At 47.4% G+C, this 19,533-nt stretch overlaps 2 protein-coding genes across 2 annotated transcripts; one reads left to right on the forward strand and one right to left on the reverse strand.

Moving 5' to 3' along the window:
- Positions 1-120: 120 nt before the first annotated feature.
- hadhab (hydroxyacyl-CoA dehydrogenase trifunctional multienzyme complex subunit alpha b) lies at positions 121-13,880 on the reverse strand. Its single transcript, XM_060052900.1, has 20 exons — positions 13,733-13,880; positions 12,994-13,035; positions 12,814-12,884; positions 12,569-12,702; positions 11,236-11,374; positions 10,880-10,999; positions 10,463-10,565; positions 10,017-10,139; positions 9,573-9,691; positions 9,361-9,417; positions 9,144-9,253; positions 8,474-8,608; positions 7,651-7,822; positions 7,022-7,108; positions 6,739-6,879; positions 6,290-6,358; positions 5,288-5,483; positions 3,032-3,146; positions 1,223-1,368; positions 121-676 (listed from the first exon to the last, which is right to left on the reverse strand). Exons 1-20 carry the CDS (start codon positions 13,797-13,799, stop codon positions 531-533), a joined length of 2,292 nt encoding a protein of 763 aa, XP_059908883.1. The 5' UTR covers positions 13,800-13,880; the 3' UTR covers positions 121-530.
- Positions 13,881-15,865: 1,985 nt separating this feature from the next.
- On the forward strand, positions 15,866-19,472 carry LOC132458318 (ribosomal protein S6 kinase alpha-5-like). Its single transcript, XM_060052914.1, has 3 exons — positions 15,866-16,173; positions 18,776-18,847; positions 19,087-19,472. The coding sequence occupies exons 1-3, from the start codon at positions 16,104-16,106 to the stop codon at positions 19,368-19,370; spliced, it is 426 nt and encodes a 141-aa protein (XP_059908897.1). The 5' UTR covers positions 15,866-16,103; the 3' UTR covers positions 19,371-19,472.
- Positions 19,473-19,533: the final 61 nt, after the last annotated feature.

Raw genomic sequence — 19,533 nt, forward strand, 5'->3', positions numbered from 1 at the left:
TTCGAGACATGTTCTCATCTCGGGATGCAACTCTCAAGACAGTATTTTAATGCTTTGATCACATATTGAAAATTATATTAAATTGTAGATAATTGTTTTTTCATGAATAACCAGTTTGAGGATGGTTGGATAGAATTTAATTTAGTGGCTCAAATGTACATTAGCTTATGAAATAATGGCTTAATTAGATAGGCCTAATGTAGAAAAGACACTTAAGTGCATTGGAAGACATCCAACCAAAAAAAGCCCAGATAAGTACGAATATGTTTTATATTAACAGGTTTTGCAGGGCATGAATAAACCATTAGGTTTACAATTTTCCGAACTCCACAGCACGAAGAATAATCAAATGGTATCAAAAAAATAGAACAACTTCTGTGAGATTTCTTTCTAAATGATGATTCCTGTGGCAATAGGACTAAGCCGTTGGTCATCTCTCCAGGCACGGTCTACAGCGGTTAGGCACATCACTAGTCACAATCTATTGGGCAGAGCTCTGTGGAGTTGGTCGCGTGCCGCGTGGTGACGCGTCACTTGTGGAACTTCTTGCTGGGGTCGTTGGCGTGGTCGAGCAGCAGCTGACAGGGCGTGAAGTGGTCACCGTACACCGCCTCGTACGCCCGCATCTTCTGCACCAGCTTGTCCGCGCCGAACGAGTCCACGAAGCGGAAGGGCCCTGCGGACGGAGACAACGACCCGTTAGGATATCACTGGGCAGTGGGCACCCACCTGCTCTGCCCGCATTCATATTGATCCATGGACTACTGTCAGAATACAACCACATGTCCCCACAACTGAAAATAAACTATTATAATACTAAACTGTGGAATTTATATTATATACCCACCAACCACTGTATGTTGTACGTCCTGGTACTTAATGTACGCACTTAATGAACGTTGTATTCACTCATAGTACTGAATTGTGTAGCATCTGCAGCAGCTGTAATCACTGCTGTACACGGGGAATGGGTTAGCCTAGCGATCGTTAGCACTGGCACCCGGTTCTATGAACATCCTTATTGTACCCACAGCGATTATTGTTTAACTTCTTATGTCAAATGTACGTAAGTTGTTTGGATAAAAGCGTCTGCTAAACGCCCTCAATGTAAATGTAAATATACATAATTTTCTGGATTTATTCATCGTGATTGATTATGATAAATAATACAGTAATGTTAGGTTTAACCAAATGGTCCTCCTGGTCCGCCCGGTGCACCCACCTCCCAGGCAGGGCGGGAAGCCCAGGCCGAACACGGCCCCGATGTCGCCCTCCACCGGGCTGTTCAGGATGCCCTCCTGCAGACACAGCACCGCCTCGTTCACGAACCGCGACACCAGCCGGTACTGCACGTCAGAGTCTGACGAGCTGCACACACACAACACACAACCAGCGGGGGTTAACCAGAGGAACACAACACACACAGAACACACAACAGGGGTTAACCAGAGGAACACAACACACACAGAACACACAACAGGGGTTAACCAGAGGAACACAACACACAACCAGCGGGGGTTAACCAGAGGAACACAACACACACAGAACACACAACAGGGGTTAACCAGAGGAACACAACACACACACAACAGGGGTTAACCAGAGGAACACAACACACAACAGGGGTTAACCAGAGGAACACAACACACACAGAACACACAACAGGGGTTAACCAGAGGAACACAACACACACACAACAGGGGTTAACCAGAGGAACACAACACACACACAACAGGGGTTAACCAGAGGAACACAACACACAGAACACACAACAGGGGTTAACCAGAGGAACACAACACACAGAACACACAACAGGGGTTAACCAGAGGAACACAACACACAGAACACACAACAGGGGTTAACCAGAGGAACACAACACACAGAACACACAACAGGGGTTAACCAGAGGAACACAACACACAGAACACACAACAGGGGTTAACCAGAGGAACACAACACACACAGAACACACAACAGGGGTTAACCAGAGGAACACAACACACACAGAACACACAACAGGGGTTAACCAGAGGAACACAACACACACACACACACACACAACACACTGGGGGTTAACCAGAGGAACACAACACACACACACACCGGGGGTTAACCAGAGGAACACAACACACAACACACCGGGGGTTAACCAGAGGAACACAACACACAACACACAACACACCGGGGGTTAACCAGAGGACCACAACACACACACAACACAGAACACACCGGGGGTTAACCAGAGGACCACAACACAGAACACACCGGGGGTTAACCAGAGGAACACAACACAGAACACACCGGGGGTTAACCAGAGGAACACAACACAGAACACACCGGGGGTTAACCAGAGGAACACAACACAGAACACACCGGGGGTTAACCAGAGGAACACAACACAGAACACACCGGGGGTTAACCAGAGGAACACAACACACAACACACCAGGGGTTAACCAGAGGACCACAACACACACACAACACACCGGGGGTTAACCAGAGGACCACAACACACAACACACAACACACCGGGGGTTAACCAGAGGACCACAACACACAACACACAACACACCGGGGGTTAACCAGAGGACCACAACACACAGAACACACCGGGGGTTAACCAGAGGAACACAACACACAACACACAACACACAACACACCGGGGGTTAACCAGAGGAACACAACACACAACACACAACACACAACACACCGGGGGTTAACCAGAGGACCACACCACCACCACCACCTCCTGCTCCTCATAGTGGGGTGTCAGACTGCCCCCCCCCCCCCCCCCCCCCAACCTGTAGGACTCAGTGACCCCGCCCCCCTCCTTAACGACACGCCTCCCAATACACGCTACAACATATATTATTATTATTATAATACATTATTATTCATATACCAAGAGCTCTGGAAGAAGACCTTTAATCTGCAGCCCCATACAGCGACTTCTAGACGTTGGTTTGAACCTAATAAGATGATTCATCAATGCTGCCAGCCCATAATAACGGGGGATGAGAGCGGGGGCTTACACTGAGGGGTGGGGGGTCAGCTTGTACTTGTCCATGATGTCGTCCAGCTCCCGGTTCACCTCCTTGGTCTTCAGACCCTCCTGGTACACGTAGCACCCCTTCCCCGACTTCCGGCCTAGTGGGGACCAGAGGTCATCCTCATTAATGTACTCTTCATCTTACTGCTCCATACGCATCGTCATCCTCTTTGATACAGTGCTTGATTTTCATTTAAAGTACTTCGATCTTTTTCCCTTTCAGATTTTTAATTTATATTTTAATTCACATTCTTTGTGCCAAAAACTGCACTTCCCCTTTAGGGGTACATCTTAATATCGATCCAACACCAATAAAGACAGACAAAAGACATCCGATTGGCCGTTAGGGCCCACTAGGGTTAGGGTCCAGTGGAATGCATATAAACTGAGAGGTTTTCATCCCAATGAGCCGTCGGTGAATGCATTGGCTTCTGTGAGCTGTCGGCTTTCAGCCCGAACTTAGGGACCGACTGCAAAGTGCAAACCTGAAAACGACCACAATGGTAAGATTTCAATAGCGTCGCCATTATTGACTCTAGAGCCCCAGAACCTGTTCCAGAGAGGCATGGCCTCTTTACGGTCCTACTACAACTGTTGTTGATATAATATAAAAAATGTAAAAATTTTTTTTAAAGATTATACTTGTATTATGTTCAATCTCTCCATATTTCCCCTGCTCATTAGGCCTAAAAAATTTTTTTGTTTGGTTCCGGTTTCCGACCGACCCTGTCAATTTATGTGCGACCCAAATTATTTTATGAGCTTTATTAAAAAAAATAAAAAAAATAAAAAAATTTTTTGATGCAAACTATAATTACGTTTTGGTACAGCACCTCTTCATTCTGTACAAGGATGAGCGAATTTTCGCGTTTTTAAATGAAAACAACCTACCTATCATTCGCTGCCGCTGGAAAAAATAAAATAAAAAAATAAAACCTTTTTTTTTTTTAGGCCTTACTGTGCATAAATGTACTGTATGTACACCCTTCTGCTGCCGGGACATATAGAAACCTCCCGGCAGGGTGAGGTATAGTGGGGGTCCCTACCCTTGAAGCCCAGGTCCACCGTGGTCTTCAGCCCCTCGTTGGGTCAGGGTAAGGTTAGGGTTAGGTTAGGGTCAGGGTCAGGGTTAGGGTCGGGTTTAGGTTAGGGTCAGGGTCAGTGTTATAGGGTTCCTATAACATATATCGAATATATGCGATGTATCGCGAGATGTTCTCCAGGGGATGTATAAAATGCCCCTATCGCGAACATCGAATATAAATTGGCACGCAATGTTTCTTTTTGCCGCCGCCGGCATACTCGTGCTTTCACGCGACGGGGCGACAAGATCTCATACAAAGTGAACGTAGAGACGCGTATCTGCCAATCAGCGTTCAACAGCGTGGCCACTGAGTGACATGTGTAACGTAAACAGCCAACCAGCGTTCAACCGTCAAACTCGGTGCAGTGCAGTCCGGGGTGAACTGCAGCACGGAGGAGAAAGTGATTGTTGCCGTTTGCGACTCCCGGAGCTCTATATATAATAATATAGTATAATTGTATATATAATATCACGGCCAACAGCTCTGTCGCCTCCTGATGGCCGTAGCGTGGGGAGCTCTCATAGGGATTGGGCTTCTCGGGGTTTGTTTAACGCACAGCGTTCCCTTCTCTCGCTATTTCCGGTGGCTCTCTAAACACACTCACTCCCCCCGCCTGTTGCGAGTCCACGAGATTCTCATGGACGCGCGTGTGTGACGTAGTCTGGAAGGCGCGCTGCTGTAGGTGTGTGTACCTCCGACCGGTGAGTGAGAACAGCGTGAGAGAAAAAAGGATGGAAACTGAAGAGTTGGTTTTGAAAAAGAATAGCATTGGATCCGTCGTCTGGCAGTGTATATATAATAATTATTATGCAAACAGTTAATAAATAATTAACGGTTTGAATAAATGCTGTGTTGGTAAATCTAACTTGCTGTGATTTTCCTTTTCTTATGTGCAAGTTCTAAATTGTTCCAATACAAAGCACTGATGAGTTTAAACAATATGTTGTTTCATGTAATCTACATGCAGACTTATGTTTCAGTAATACTAGAATTATTACTGACGTAACATTATGCCAGACATGGTTGAATCGAGCATTGATGATGTGCTCTAGAGGAGATTCAAAATATATCGAGATATATATCGTGTATCGAGATATAGTAAAAAAATATCGAGATATTCATTTTGGCCCATATCGCCCAGCCCTAGTTCCTACCCTTGAAGCCCAGGTCCACCATGGTCTTCAGCACCTCCACGTTCCCGCCGCCGAAGCGCGAGCCGAAGGCCTTGCCGAGGTCCTCGGCCACGTGGGCGGCCACGTCGATGCCCACCTCGTCCGCCAGCGTGGCCGTGCCCACCGGGAAGCCGAAGGAAGTGGTCAGCTGGTCCAGCTTCTGGGGCCCCACCCCTTCCTGGAGGAACACAACGACGTCATGAAAAGATACTAAACAACAACAACGTCATGAAGAGATACTAAACAACAACAACATGAAGAGATACTAAACAACAACAACAACAACGACAACATGAATAGATACTAAACAACAACAACAACGTCATGAATAGATACTAAACAACAACAACGACGACGTCATGAATAGATACTAAACAACAACATGAATAGATACTAAACAACAACGTCATGAATAGATACTAAACAACAACATCATGGATAGATACTAAACAACAACAAGAACATCATGGATAGATACTAGACAACAACAACATCATGGATAGATACTAGACAACAATAACAACATCATGATAGATACTAGACAACAACAACAACATCATGGATAGATACTAGACAACAACAACAACATCATGGATAGATACTAGACAACAACCTCTTAGGACCCCCCCTCTGTCACATAGAACCACATAAATCGCAAATAAATACTTAACAATAATCAATCCTAAACAAATACTAACCAACAACCATAACGACATGACTTCGCTAGGCCCGACCCTTACTGGAAATACACAATCAGATTCAATAAATAACAACAATATCAATCATTCAATGAATAACAATAATATATATTATTAAATGACTAGGAAACAATAATATTCATCATCAAATAAAAGTAACCAATAACAGCTCCTTCAACCCCTCTTCCAGCAAGTCAAGCAACGCTGTGTTGGTGTGTTGCGTTAACACGTTGTTGTGTTGGTGTGTGGTGTTAACAGTGTTGTGTAGCGGTGGTGCGGTACCGACCTGCAGCACTCGGACTGCCTCCCCCAGCATGGGCCCCAGACAGCGGGTGGTGTAGAAGCCGGGCCCGTCCTACAGACAGACAGGCAGACAGACAGACAGACAGGCAGGCAGGCAGGCAGACAGACAGGCAGACAGACAGGCAGACAGACAGACAGACAGGCAGACAGACAGGCAGGCAGACAGACAGACAGGCAGGTCCCCGTATCGTTAAACCTCCAGATAGAAGAAACTTCTGCTACGTTTCCAACGAGAGCCAAGAAGGTTTTCAGTTCATAGAGTTACTGATGGACAGGTGACCGAGCGAGACTAATCAGATAAACGGGTCAAGTATAGGGTCGAACCAACAGGAAACTAGATTAATTCAACCAACATAAAAAGGTCATTACAAAAACTTCGAGCAGCATTAAATGGTGTGTGCGTGTGCGTGCGCGTGCGTGTGTGTCTCTCACCCCGACCACGATGATGACCTTGCCCTGCTTGAGGCCGACGGCCACAGCGGCGGCCGTGGTGTCCTTGGACGTCTGCTTCGTGGTGATGATCTCCAGCAGCTGCATCTTGTCCACCGGGGAGAAGTAGTGCATGCCGATCACCTGAGGGGGGGGGGGGGGGGGGGCAGAAGGTCAGTCAGCCAGGGGCTCTGGGAGGGGGGCGGCAGGTGACGAGAGACACGCAGCGTCAAACAGAAAGACTAGCATTCACTGAACAGAGGGGATGAGTGGAAGGATGGCCGACCTTATCTGGTCTGATGCTGGCCGCCGCGATGTCCTTGATGGGCAGTGCCGACGTGTTGCTGGCGAATATACAGTGTGGAGAGATGACCTGCAACACAACCATTAGGGTCAGGGTTTAGGATACCGGCACACATCAGGGTCTGAACCCAGACCACTTGGAGAGGACCAGAGAGGACCACAGTGGACCACAGTGGACCAGAGGGGACCACAGTGGACCAGAGGGGACCACAGTGGACCAGAGGGGACCACAGTGGACCAGAGGGGACCACAGAGGACCACAGTGGACCACAGGGGACCAGAGGGGACCAGAGGGGACCACAGAGGACCAGAGGGGACCACAGTGGACCACAGTGGACCAGAGGGGACCACAGAGGACCACAGAGGACCACAGAGGACCAGAGGGGACCACAGAGGACCACAGTGGACCACAGTGGACCACAGTGGACCACAGTGGACCACAGTGGACCACAGGGGACCACAGGGGACCACAGGGGACCACAGGGGACCACAGGGGACCACAGAGGACCAGAGAGGACCACAGGGGACCAGAGGGGACCACAGAGGACCACAGAGGACCACAGAGGACCACAGAGGACCACAGAGGACCACAGAGGAGTCGGCCCTACTCACAGCTTCCACCTCCTTGAGGACCTTGTGCTTGATGTTGATGTCTTCGAACACGGCCTCGATCACCATGTCGGCCTTCTCGAAGCCGCTGTAGTCCAGCTGCCCCGTCAGGCCCGACAGGATGGAGTCCCTCTCGAACGTCGTGATGGTCCTCTTCTTGGTCTTGGTGTTCAGTCTGGGGGGGGGGACGACGACGACGACGACACAGGGAGAGTTAGGGGAAGAACAAGAAACAGCCAGCAGACTCCTCAATGAAAAGATAGTAATTAACAAAAGCCTGGTAGTTCTGGTCAGGGTTAACCCTAACCCTTTGTCATTCCACTTCATAACCAATTCAACACTTCATACCACAAAGTGGTATCCCCAGGCTAGACACAGAAACAAAGGAACCACATGTAGAACCAGTAGAAAAACTCAGCATCATGATTGTGGTTTTCAAAATGCATTTGATCTGGCATGAGGCCCACTGCTTCCTCCCCGTTTCCCCGACCCAGCCAGAGCCCAGAGTCTAGAGCCCAGAGTCTAGAGAGTAGACCCCAGAGAGTAGAGCCCAGAGCCTAGAGAGCAGAGCCCAGAGAGCAGAGAGTAGAGCCTAGAGCCCAGAGCCCAGAGCCCAGAGCCCAGAGCCCAGAGACTAGAGCCCAGAGACTAGGGGGTGAGACACCAGAGGGTGAGCCTAGGGGGTGAGACACTAGGGGGTGAGACACTAGGGGGTGAGACACTAGGGGGTGAGACACCAGAGGGTGAGACACTAGAGGGTGAGCCTAGGGGGTGAGACACTAGGGGGTGAGACACTAGGGGGTGAGACACTAGGGGTGAGACGGACCCTTTGTAGACCTGCTGCTCCCCCCTGGCCAGGCCAGGCACCGTGGTGTCCTTCAGGATGGTGTGGATGCCCTTATCCACCGTCACCTGGGCCACGCCCGCCCCCATCAGCCCGGCTCCCAGGATGGCCAGCGTCCTGCCGGGGAGGGACGGGGACACACACTCAGCAACCCGCCGACAGACAGACAGACAGACAGGCACGTACCTGGCAGACAGACACCTGGCAGATACTGGCCATGCACCACCTCCGTCACACTGCTTACGTGCTGCTACAGCAGACCAGCGCTATATATTATCAATGCTTTGCATGTTATTTTAATCACATTTTGAATTAAATTGCACTGCTTCTGCGGCACTGTCACTTTTTAATTTCACGTATACTTCAGTTGTATGCATGTGACAAATAATCCCTTGAATCTTAAATCAATCAGAGTGTTTAAACGACTTCAAGAATCAATTGTCGTCGTACCCTGCTGTAATCATATTTACAGTGTTATGGTGTTACGTACCATCATTGCCAAAAGCACTTTAAACTGCCATCTCTTACCACAGCTGCACTTTATAACCTCATCATCCAAATCAACCCTCACTTGTATATTATAGTAAAAGACGTTTCCTTTCCATCTTTTTAAACGCAGCCAAAGCGCTGGTGTTGCGTGTCCCAGACGTACTTCACCGGTCTTGCAGGTGTTCCAAAGCGATTCTTCTTGCAGATCACCTGGCCCTGATACAGGCCGATGAGAGCTTCGGATTCTGTCGTTTTCGCCAACTGACCGAAATTCTGAAAGACAGCAAAAATACAAATATTTGGTTGCCGCTGTCAGTCATCAGATGTGGCTCGTGTGCATGAGAGTATTAGCGCTATGAAGCCCAGCGCCGCCTCGTTACCTGAGACTCAGCCAGGTACCCAGCGTCTGGACCCTGCTCCAGGCCAGCCTTCACACTCTGAGAGCAGGAGGGACACACACATCAGCACACAGTCACACCACTGGGACGGAGGTTTAACAAGACAACTGAAACAGCCTCCTCCCCTTCACAGGGCAGGAGACCCAACAGGGCTGAGGCCGAGCGGCTCTGAGCAGCGAGAGGAGGGCGCTCACATCGATGATCTTCAGTGGCGCTGGGTACAGCCCCTTGCTCTGCTTCATCACTTTGCCCGTCACCGTTTTGTAGATCTGGTTACGAACCACCGGGTAGCTCATGACGTAGTCCTGGAGCTCTGAGGAAGGAGGGGACAGGAGTGAGACACTGAGGGGGGGGGGGAGAGAGTGAGAGACCAGGGAGGAGGAGAGTGAGACATCAGGGGGGACTGAGACACTAAGGGGGTGAGGAGAGTGAGACAGCAGGGGGGACTGAGACACTAAGAGAGGAGTGAGACGGCAGAGTGGGGTAGGGCTGAACGATTTGGGGAAATATCTGTGCGATTATTTTGACCAATTCTTTCTCTTTTCTTTTCTTTTCCATCACAGTCGTTGCGATTTGCAAATGGCCTCCATCCCACTGCGACGTGGGTCTGGATAAAGGGGGTGAGGTGTGTTGCTCACTCTGCATCGTGCCCTTCTCTTTGGTCAGGGGGATCTTCTTGGCAACGATTCCTCGGGCGAACTCGATGGCGACCTCCTCCAGGTACTCAATGGTCCTCTCCTCTGGGCCCTTCAGCCCCGGACCTGAACGCCACAGAGGGAGGGAGGGAGGACGGTGTGAAGGACTGCGGCAGCGTCACTGAGGGCTCGTCCTATTCAGGTGGTGTACTGATGGTTCATCCCATAAGGACATCCAATAATTATCAACTAGCCGAGGGACAATCAAGCAGCGCACACAGGACATTTAGCAGACACACATATCCAAAGGAATAAGCTTCGGAGAAGGCCTGACTGATAACAATAAAAATGCAATCAATATTGGCTCCACTTAACAATATCATTTTGGGACCCCCAGCTGGCAGAGTTCCCGCGCGGGGACTTTGAGTCGTGTTCGACCCCTGTCTTACCGAGGGGGTCCACCAGCTGGTGCACCAAGCCCATCTTCTTGGCCTTGTCCGCTCTGATGTTTCTACCGGTCAGCATCATATCGAAGGCACTGGGGATTCCCACCTGCAGACGACATGAACACTCAGACACATTCATTCCTTTTGGTCGATACAATATGGTCTGTCTCCTACACAGTACAGTCTGATACAGGCACCAGGAGGATTATCATTTTAGAACAGATATCTTAACATGAACTCATGGTTAGAGTAGAAATAATATCGGTTCTATCGCCAATGTTTTGAATGGACATCGATTTGACTCCCCACAGACATTATTCTGCAGAGTAGAGCAACACTAATGCAATAACCCAAAGGCACTACGCCTTCAGGGATTGGCTAATAAAAGGTCATCCTCAGTATAACTGAAGGATAACCCACCATCTTGGGCAGCCTCTGGGTGCCTCCGGCGCCGGGCAGCAGACCCAGCATGACCTCGGGGGTCCCGAGCACCGTCTTCTTACTCTTGGTGGCGATCCTGTACTGGCACGAGATGGCAAACTGGAAGGCACACACGACAGGATTAGATAAGGATTAGAGCGCCTGACGCGTTTGTGATCGCAAACAGGTATCGTTACAGGATGCTGGTTTGGTAATCCATAAAATAACCCATTTGTCAGAGTAGTCACCATTAAGTTCAGAGACATAAGACGATAGTACTTTGAGTGGAACCCAGTGAGAAGGTGTCCCCATTGTGGTTCAGTCTGAAGAGGGCCGTCCTAAAGGACGGGGCTCACCTCTAGGCCCCCCCCCAGGCAGGAGCCGTTGATGGCAGCCACGATGGGCTTGGGCGATTTCTCAATCTTCTCAAACATCTTCTGCCCTTCCTGAGAAAGCCGAGTCACCTCCTCTGTGTTCGTACAGGCCTGGATCATGCTGCAGATGGACGGTGAACCATGTTAGGATCGTTCAAATGGACGCATCGTTTGATATGAGGTCAAACCTGCACTCTGTGAGGCCTTCCTACACCACCGTTACCAAACAGTCCTTTTCTGTTAGGACACATTTAACTATCCCTGTGTGTACTTAATTCTACATGACCTTGAAATGAAGATCGTGAACCCCCTCAGAACCAGCTTGAGGCGGTCTCACCCAGAGCCCAGACATTCTGATCCTACTGGTTCATGTGTTTTTGCGTGGAAGTGGTTGGGGTCGTTTGAAGATCCCTATATGTTATGGTTATTTCAGGTAGCACAATATTGAACAGAACAGAATTTGCGAGGGTTAGGGTGCCGAGTGCCACCCATTTGCTGGCACTGATCAGACACACTGACATCATCCCTTTTCTACCCAGATATCAAAATCCTAAGGGAACGAAAAGGGTTTTAACACCGAAAAAGCTGATGACAGATCCACTGACACAACCACAAAATGTGAAACAATTTGCTGCTGAACGGCCTTTAAGTGAAGATGAGTTATAGTGGTCCTGCTGAACGGCCTTTAAGTGAAGATGAGTTATAGTGGTCCTGCTGAACGGCCTTTAAGTGAAGATGAGTTATAGTGGTCCTGCTGAACGGCCTTTAAGTGAAGATGAGTTATAGTGGTCCTGCTGAACGGCCTTTAAGTGAAGATGAGTTATCGTGGTCCTACTGAACGGCCTTTAAGTGAAGATGAGTTATCGTGGTCCTACTGAACGGCCTTTAAGTGAAGATGAGTTATAGTGGTCCTACTGAACGGCCTTTAAGTGAAGATGAGTTATAGTGGTCCTGCTGAACGGCCTTTAAGTGAAGATGAGTTATCGTGGTCCTACTGAACGGCCTTTAAGTGAAGATGAGTTATCGTGGTCCTACTGAACGGCCTTTAAGTGAAGATGAGTTATAGTGGTCCTACTGAACGGCCTTTAAGTGAAGATGAGTTATCGTGGTCCTGCTGAACGGCCTTTAAGTGAAGATGAGTTATCGTGGTCCTGCTGAACGGCCTTTAAGTGAAGATGAGTTATAGTGGTCCTGCTGAACGGCCTTTAAGTGAAGATGAGTTATAGTGGTCCTGCTGAACGGCCTTTAAGTGAAGATGAGTTATCGTGGTCCTGCTGAACGGCCTTTAGGTCAAGATTAGTTATCGTGGTCCTACTTGATGTCAGCTCCAGCGATGAAGCAGCCGGGCTTGGAGGAGATGAGGACAGCGCTGCCCACCGCAGTGTTGGCCCAGACCTCCTCCATCACCTCCGACATCTCCCTCTGCATCTGGACCGACAAGGTGTTCACCTGGAGGGGGGGGGGTTGTGGGCACAATAAAGAGCCAAATCAAGTACTTTGTGTGTTTTTGTCATTCAATTTTGTTGAATCCCATTCTGTTAATTTATTAACTAATCAAACCTTGGAATTTGGGTCATTCATCCGGATAACGGCCACATCTCCCTTGACCTCATAGTTCACGTGGGTTCGGGCTAAAAATGAACACAGAATGTAAACGATTTTTCATGACACTATGTAATGTGGCACGAATCATAATACATATTTCCAATGACAATTATAAGGTTGTGTAGATTTTATTACCCATCATGGTGGAGGCCACAGAGAAGGTTCGAGAAGAGGACCCTACAGAATATAGACAGAAATAAACAATGCTGTAAATACTGGAATAAGTGTGGATATTTGTTGCAATTAACAAGTGTAGATGTTGATGGCATTTGTGAATAAAACTACAGATGCATACATTGCAAAACCTAAACCGATACACAATAGTACTGCATTTAGATAGTGTTGTTATGTGAGCAAAGGTGAGTCAAAGACGATGTTCTTCCGCACCGATCTTTATTCAGTTAAAGAGAATACTAATCATTGGTAAAAAACAACAACATTTAACTCTATCCCTGCCATGTGTGTCATGGATATTCTTCACATGACCTCAGAGACTCTTGCGACCGGCCCATGCCCGGGTGTCTGGCGGCTGACCCCTCACCTACATTCCCTCCCTGCATCAGACGAGGTTAGCGGCAGGGCAGCTTGAGTGGACCCATGAACTGGACGGTGTCAACGAGACAGTCACCCCACCAGTAAACCAAAGGGTTAGTTATATACATTGCCAATGCCAATAACCTTTAGCCTTCCTGCCTATGTCATTACAGGAGAGGAGCAGACCGTAAGCCGGTTAGCAATACTAACGTGACTACATATGTAAGCTAGCCTAGGACCCAAGCTAACAGCCAGCTAGCGCCCGGTTCCCTCTCAGTCCTTCGTGGCCGGACCTCCTCCCGCCGGCCGGCGGTTCCTCGCCGTTAGGGTTGGGGTTTACCTGTGAGAGCGGGGTATCTCCTCGACGCTATCCTGGAGAGCACACCAAGGGCTCGTACACCGGCCATTTTGGAGGGAGGTCAGGAGCAAACAGCGGAAGACGAGGCTGTCAGCAGCAGCGTGTGACGTCAGACCTGGACCGAAGCGCACAAGACGCTGATTGGCTCTCGTCGGGAAGGGCCGATATTATTGGCTCTCGTCGGGAGGGCTTATATGATTGGCAGATCTTGTGAAGCTTATGAACTCATTCATGGTCGAAGTGGGTTAAAGTTCACCGTCTTCCGGGTGACGCGGCTTACAATACCATTTGATTTATTTGTTAACCATGCATTCAATATTCTGTCTAATGTGGAAGAATCTATTTTATACAGTTTATGGTGAGGACTCGCTTAGTTCAATATCGTGTTCATGCAGCAGGCCTAAGCAAAAGGGGTGAAAGACAAAACAATTGCACAAACATAAAGCGCACAATTGGAGCAAGAACAAACAAACATGCACAGATGATGGCAAAGACATCAAGGCAGTTCAAGCAACAAAAACAATACACATGAGACAAGGGAAAAGAGGCCCCAGAGGTCACATTGAAAGCATATTCAAGACAGAACATGCATACAGGTAACAGAGATGGAGCAGAGGCAACAATGACCGTCACATCAAGCAGACGGTGCGGTCTTCCAGGTTGTTGGGAACGTCCCCTGTCGTACTGACTGGTTTAAAGTTTGTTTCAGGGGGTAGGCTAGGTTTTCTTACAGAGGTTAAGCAATTTAGAATCCATTCCATTAATATCCTTCGCTGTTGAGTTTATGAGAGAATTAATAATTGGTCGAATTTTAAGTTCAGCGATAGATTGGATGTTGAATGAAGGCTTGCGGTCATCTACTTCTAGAATTTTTTCAGTTGTTAATCAATATTGATTAAAGGATACATAATTGTGCTGGATCTTGCAGCTCCAACTGCTTCCTAGGCCTGTGACTAAAAGAGAAATGAGCTTTGGCCTTTCTGATGACTTTGATTACTTTATTAATGAAGTGAGCCTATGCCTATCAATATTTAATTTGGGCTTCAATGATATTTCAACGCAGATTCTCTTTCCTTCATCAGGGTGAAAATTTCAGTATTGAGCCAAGGAAGTGCATTGATTTTTTTTTTCTTTCCATTTTTAGTAAACTCCTTAACTAAACTATTTGAGAATTTGAGACCGGTCATTCACAGGTCACGAACCAGGCACTGTGATTTATACATGGAGCAACGGCGAAAGGTTGTACCGGTGAACTCCTAAGTGGAACAGTTAAGCGAAAAAATAAAGAAACAAACAAACAAGAGAACATTTATTTGCTGTTGACTTTAATTGAGGCCGCCGTGGCTGCGCAGTTTACTTTACTTAGCTGATCCGTCACTTTCTTATTGAACAGCCTCCAGAAAATTATATTTGACTATTCTTAATATTATAAACTAACGAAATTCGTTCAAATCGCCCAAAATTGCAACCCTTGTCAATCCTGTTTTGTTTAAATAAAGATAAAAGATGAAAGATGATTTCACGAGCATTATACTGTTTGATGATTGTTTCGTTTCTTGTAAACATGTCTGAACTATAACTGAAACTGTTGTATATTCTTGAGCGCTGACGAGGCCATCTTTCTTCGTTACTATTTCTAAAGCAATTACAGATCACTTCCACAAGGGGGCGACACGAGAACGTATAAATCCAACAGTTTTGGACATTTTAACTTTCCTTTCCAAATTGAACATAATGTAAAAAAGATAAGAAAAAGGATTCCATTCAGGTAAACTGTGCATGCAAATATTTGGTTATTTTCGATTTGGCCAAGTTGTCAATATATCTTTCATACCCTACAATGTTTTATAGTTTTGATAAGGATTTGGTTATGGTCGATATTCTGTGTACCGTTACAATTTAATTAATGCAATCATATTGCCCAAAATCGGGTAATTACCAGATGTTTTATTGCAGTCTATGATGGTACGCAGTATACGCTATTTGCGTCCACTGTCGCCCCCTGGCGGACTAGATGGACTACATGAAGAGTGGGCGGGCACGTCAATCCTCTGACACTACAACCAACCAATCAACGGGGACCTTCTCCCATAGCAACCCCAATCACGCAAGTCGGGGAACTCTGTTGCGAAGGTAGTGGCGTTGGTGTGGTAGAAGCAAGTGTTTCCTATGAGCTTCTGCTGTTGCCTGCTTAGGAATAGCAACAGCAATTCCGCCAATATATCGTCAAGTTTTGACACCAAACGCGTTAGCGTTACCTCAACGCATCCACACGATATAACAGACCGATGTCTCGCTAGGTTTCGGCGGCGTTGCGGACAGCAAGGTGTGCGATAATAGTCGGAATATTACGATGCCATCCCCGATGGAGGGGTCTTCAAAGAAAGGTGACCTGTTTACTGTGAAACATGAGCTGAAGAATGGTAAGTCTGGTCGACTGGCTAGCTAGCATCACACATACACACATCCTTAAGGACCGAGGGGTCTGCGGTCCGTCTCCTTTGGATGACACGTGTGTGTCTTCTACGTTAGCTCGGACCTCGTTCCAAGGCGGCTCTTCTCCCGGCGGAGCGCCGGGGAAGGGATGCTCCGAATCAGCGTTATTGGTGAGAGAGAGGGCGGGACTTTCAGTCGCTCGGGATATTGGCGAGAGAGGGAGGGACTTCTGGCATTGGGAGAGCCGTTTCCGTTACATATTGGGTTATTTCTTTGGAAAAAGAGCCATATTTATTCACCTTGTCATTATTATGCTGATTTTGGGCGTTTTCTTAGTATTCTCTTTACGGAGGCTGGTAACCACTGAACAAATCTCATAGGAGGTAAAATACCGGAAGTGGTGTTGCGGTAGACCGGGATAACGTTACAAATCAGGATTCCCTCAGCCTACATTAGCTCTCTGTGCTAGTGCTGAAAGGGTCGACCGTCGCCTACCATCGTTAACCAGACTAATGTAGACCGTAAAAGGCGAGGGAGAGCTGGCGTAAAGTATCTACCAACGTTAGCTGTTTCCTTTCATCACCCAACCTTGCCTTACTAGTTACGAATATAAGTAAAATCAACTGTTCAAAAGTTGTTGACCCCCCCCCCATCTCAAACTGGGATCCGTTTTCAAGCTCTATTCGATGACACTGATAACTTAAGGTGATCTCCAGTGATCTCTATTTGACATGTCTTTAGGCTGAGAGCTTAGACGTTAGATAACCCAGATAAGTTATATAAAGCTAATGCTGCAGTCACTTCAAATAGAGCGTTAGGTTCTGCTTTAATTTTGCCTCATGTACACTTCCTAATTCATATCCACATTGTTGTAGATTGTGACACGAGAACCACACGCCAAACCGAGGACCACCAGCCAATAGTTTACAGCTTCCCCCTTCCTTGCCTTTACGACTGTTTGACTCAGTGCAGTTGAAGCCCAGAATCGGGACCCCAGTGTTTACATGAAGTGGGGGATCGTTGCAGTTGTGTTGACTATCACAGCTGTTGTTAGGACCTTGTTATTGAAAGAGAGCCATAGATGGAAAGACTTGCACGAATCCTCCCACCACCTAAAACCTTAAACACGTTTCCTCCATAGTTCCCAAAGGCGTAATGCGAGCGTAATCTTAGAAGATATTAATCGTGGTTTGGACGGATCTGTAACAGTCAGTGTGGGCCAATATGGTTGTAAATGGTGGAACACAAGCGTTCAGGTATAGACTTGAACAGGCGGCTCAGGCCCTTCCCCCAAATATGTTGACAGTCAGGTTGTCATTGGCCAGTGTTCTCTGGTACTCTGTTGTCACACACACACACACACACACACACACACACACACACACACTCTCTCACTCTCTCTCTCTCTCTCTCTCTCTCTCTCTCTCTCTCTCTCTCTCTCTCTCTCTCTCTCTCTCTCTCACACACACACACACACACACACACACACACACACACACACACACACACACACTCTCTCTAATGCTGCAGGGCTTTTCCAAGCTCTATAAAGATGTGACGTCTGTGGATATGTATTGCATACTGTAATTTCTACAAAGTCCAAACTGTCTGTTCTATATTGAACTGCTTTTAATCAAGGACATATTTCGGAACCAAGTTAATGTTCTGTCGCATGACCAGGCCAGGATAACTCTCAGCCAGTCTATTAATAAACATCTTTAACGAAACCTGCCCCTCAAAGGCGGGATCCGCACCAACGTTATGCAATCTGAATCCGTTCGGCCTGAAAGATGTGGATCACAGCGTAGACACGCAAGACGGCCCGTTCTCTCACGCCATACAATAGCCCCCAACATGTCTTCTGGTCGACTGAACACAAGGCCCATGGAGAAGAGGGAATCAGCTGTCTTAATTTCTGCGGGCGCCACAGACTATTTTCAGAGTGTGAGATGGCAGGCATGCATTCACTACATGTGGACCACGGCTCTGGGCTCGCTTCACTGGAGCCCGGCGCACACGTGCGGGCCAGCGTTGGAGCAGCGTTGGGTTTTCATTAGCTTATTATACCGTTTGATGAATATCAAAGATTAACCTAATCCATTTCCTGGACAGCAGGGCTAGTTTGTATTATCTCATCTTTTTTTTTCTTATGCAGGCCTGCCTGACACGGCAACATTTGCAAGAGACTTTGCATGCATATAGGCATGTGTGGTTGATGTCATTCAATGGAAGCCTTCCTTTGTACAGGACCAGTGTGCGAGTTGGTTTACATGCCAAATTCGCCACCAAACTTGGACCTGCTGACATGACATATTAGACACATATATATTATATATTAGGTTTTTCTTAGGTTATATATGTACGCGTGTATTTAAGAAGTTTATTAGTCAACAACATTAAGGGACGCGCATGATTACAAAGCTGCATAAATTAGCATTTGTTGGTAAAATGCAGTAAAACAAATTTGTTTTTTTACATTTCTATATTTTTCCTGCAGCAGCGTGGAAACGTGTCATGGAAAAATAGCTACATTAACCCTGTGGTTGCTTGGCCTCATTTGATTTCCTTTTCCTGTTTCGTCTGATACAGCCAACCTTACAGGCCATGTGGAGAGGGTGGGCATCGAGAACTTTGAACTTCTTAAAGTTCTGGGCACCGGAGGTAAGAGGCTCCTTCCAGTGACCTAGTGCTGTGCACTGATGTTCCGTGGTATTTATAGTTTCTAAATGGATTTTCGGTATTAGTAAACAGTTGATCTAATTTAAAATCGTAATTCGCAATTTCTAACGTTTGTGTTTTTCAATTGAGTGAAATAAAGTAGCACGCGTTGATTTCCTACCACTAGAGGGCAGTAAAGAGGCGGCCATACTCCTCTCTCATGATGTTTTCTCGTGTCTCAGCGTACGGAAAGGTGTTCCTCGTACGCAAGGTGAGCGGCCACGACACGGGGAAGCTGTATGCCATGAAGGTCCTGAAGAAGGCCACCATCGTGCAGAAGGCCAAGACCGCCGAGCACACGCGCACCGAGCGCCAGGTGCTGGAGCACATCCGCCAGTCGCCCTTCCTCGTCACGCTGCACTACGCCTTCCAGACGGACACCAAGCTGCACCTCATCCTCGGTCAGCCCCCCCCCAGTAGACATACTTGCTGTCAATATAATATTGTTTTTACCGACTGTGCCTAGAGTCCGTACTGAACTGGGGAAAAGGGCATTTAGTTATGCTGCTCCTTTTTCATGGAACCAGCTGAAAAATGCGCTAAAACTTAAGGAGCTGGTTTCTATAAACAGGTTTAAATCCTTTCTTAATGATGTTGAAGCTGGCTCTTCTGTCTGTACATGCTTTGTT

The sequence above is a fragment of the Gadus macrocephalus genome, chromosome 5 (genome assembly GCF_031168955.1).
Source record: "Gadus macrocephalus chromosome 5, ASM3116895v1".
Lineage (NCBI taxonomy): Eukaryota > Metazoa > Chordata > Actinopteri > Gadiformes > Gadidae > Gadus > Gadus macrocephalus.

What these genes read in the sequence shown, in the direction of transcription:
- hadhab (XM_060052900.1), bottom strand. Translation starts at nt 13,799, where the DNA reads ATGGCCGGTGTACGAGCCCTTGGTGTGCTCTCCAGGATAGCGTCGAGG. An exon ending in TGTGGCCTCCACCATGATGG is followed by an intron (nt 12,885 to 12,993) that starts GTAATAAAATCT and finishes GTTCATTTTTAG; the next exon opens with CCCGAACCCACGTGAACTAT. An exon ending in AGGCAGTCCGAGTGCTGCAG is followed by an intron (nt 5,484 to 6,289) that starts GTCGGTACCGCA and finishes GTGTTCCTCCAG; the next exon opens with GAAGGGGTGGGGCCCCAGAA.
- LOC132458318 (XM_060052914.1), top strand. Translation starts at nt 16,104, where the DNA reads ATGCCATCCCCGATGGAGGGGTCTTCAAAGAAAGGTGACCTGTTTACT. An exon ending in GAAACATGAGCTGAAGAATG is followed by an intron (nt 16,174 to 18,775) that starts GTAAGTCTGGTC and finishes CGTCTGATACAG; the next exon opens with CCAACCTTACAGGCCATGTG. An exon ending in TAAAGTTCTGGGCACCGGAG is followed by an intron (nt 18,848 to 19,086) that starts GTAAGAGGCTCC and finishes CTCGTGTCTCAG; the next exon opens with CGTACGGAAAGGTGTTCCTC.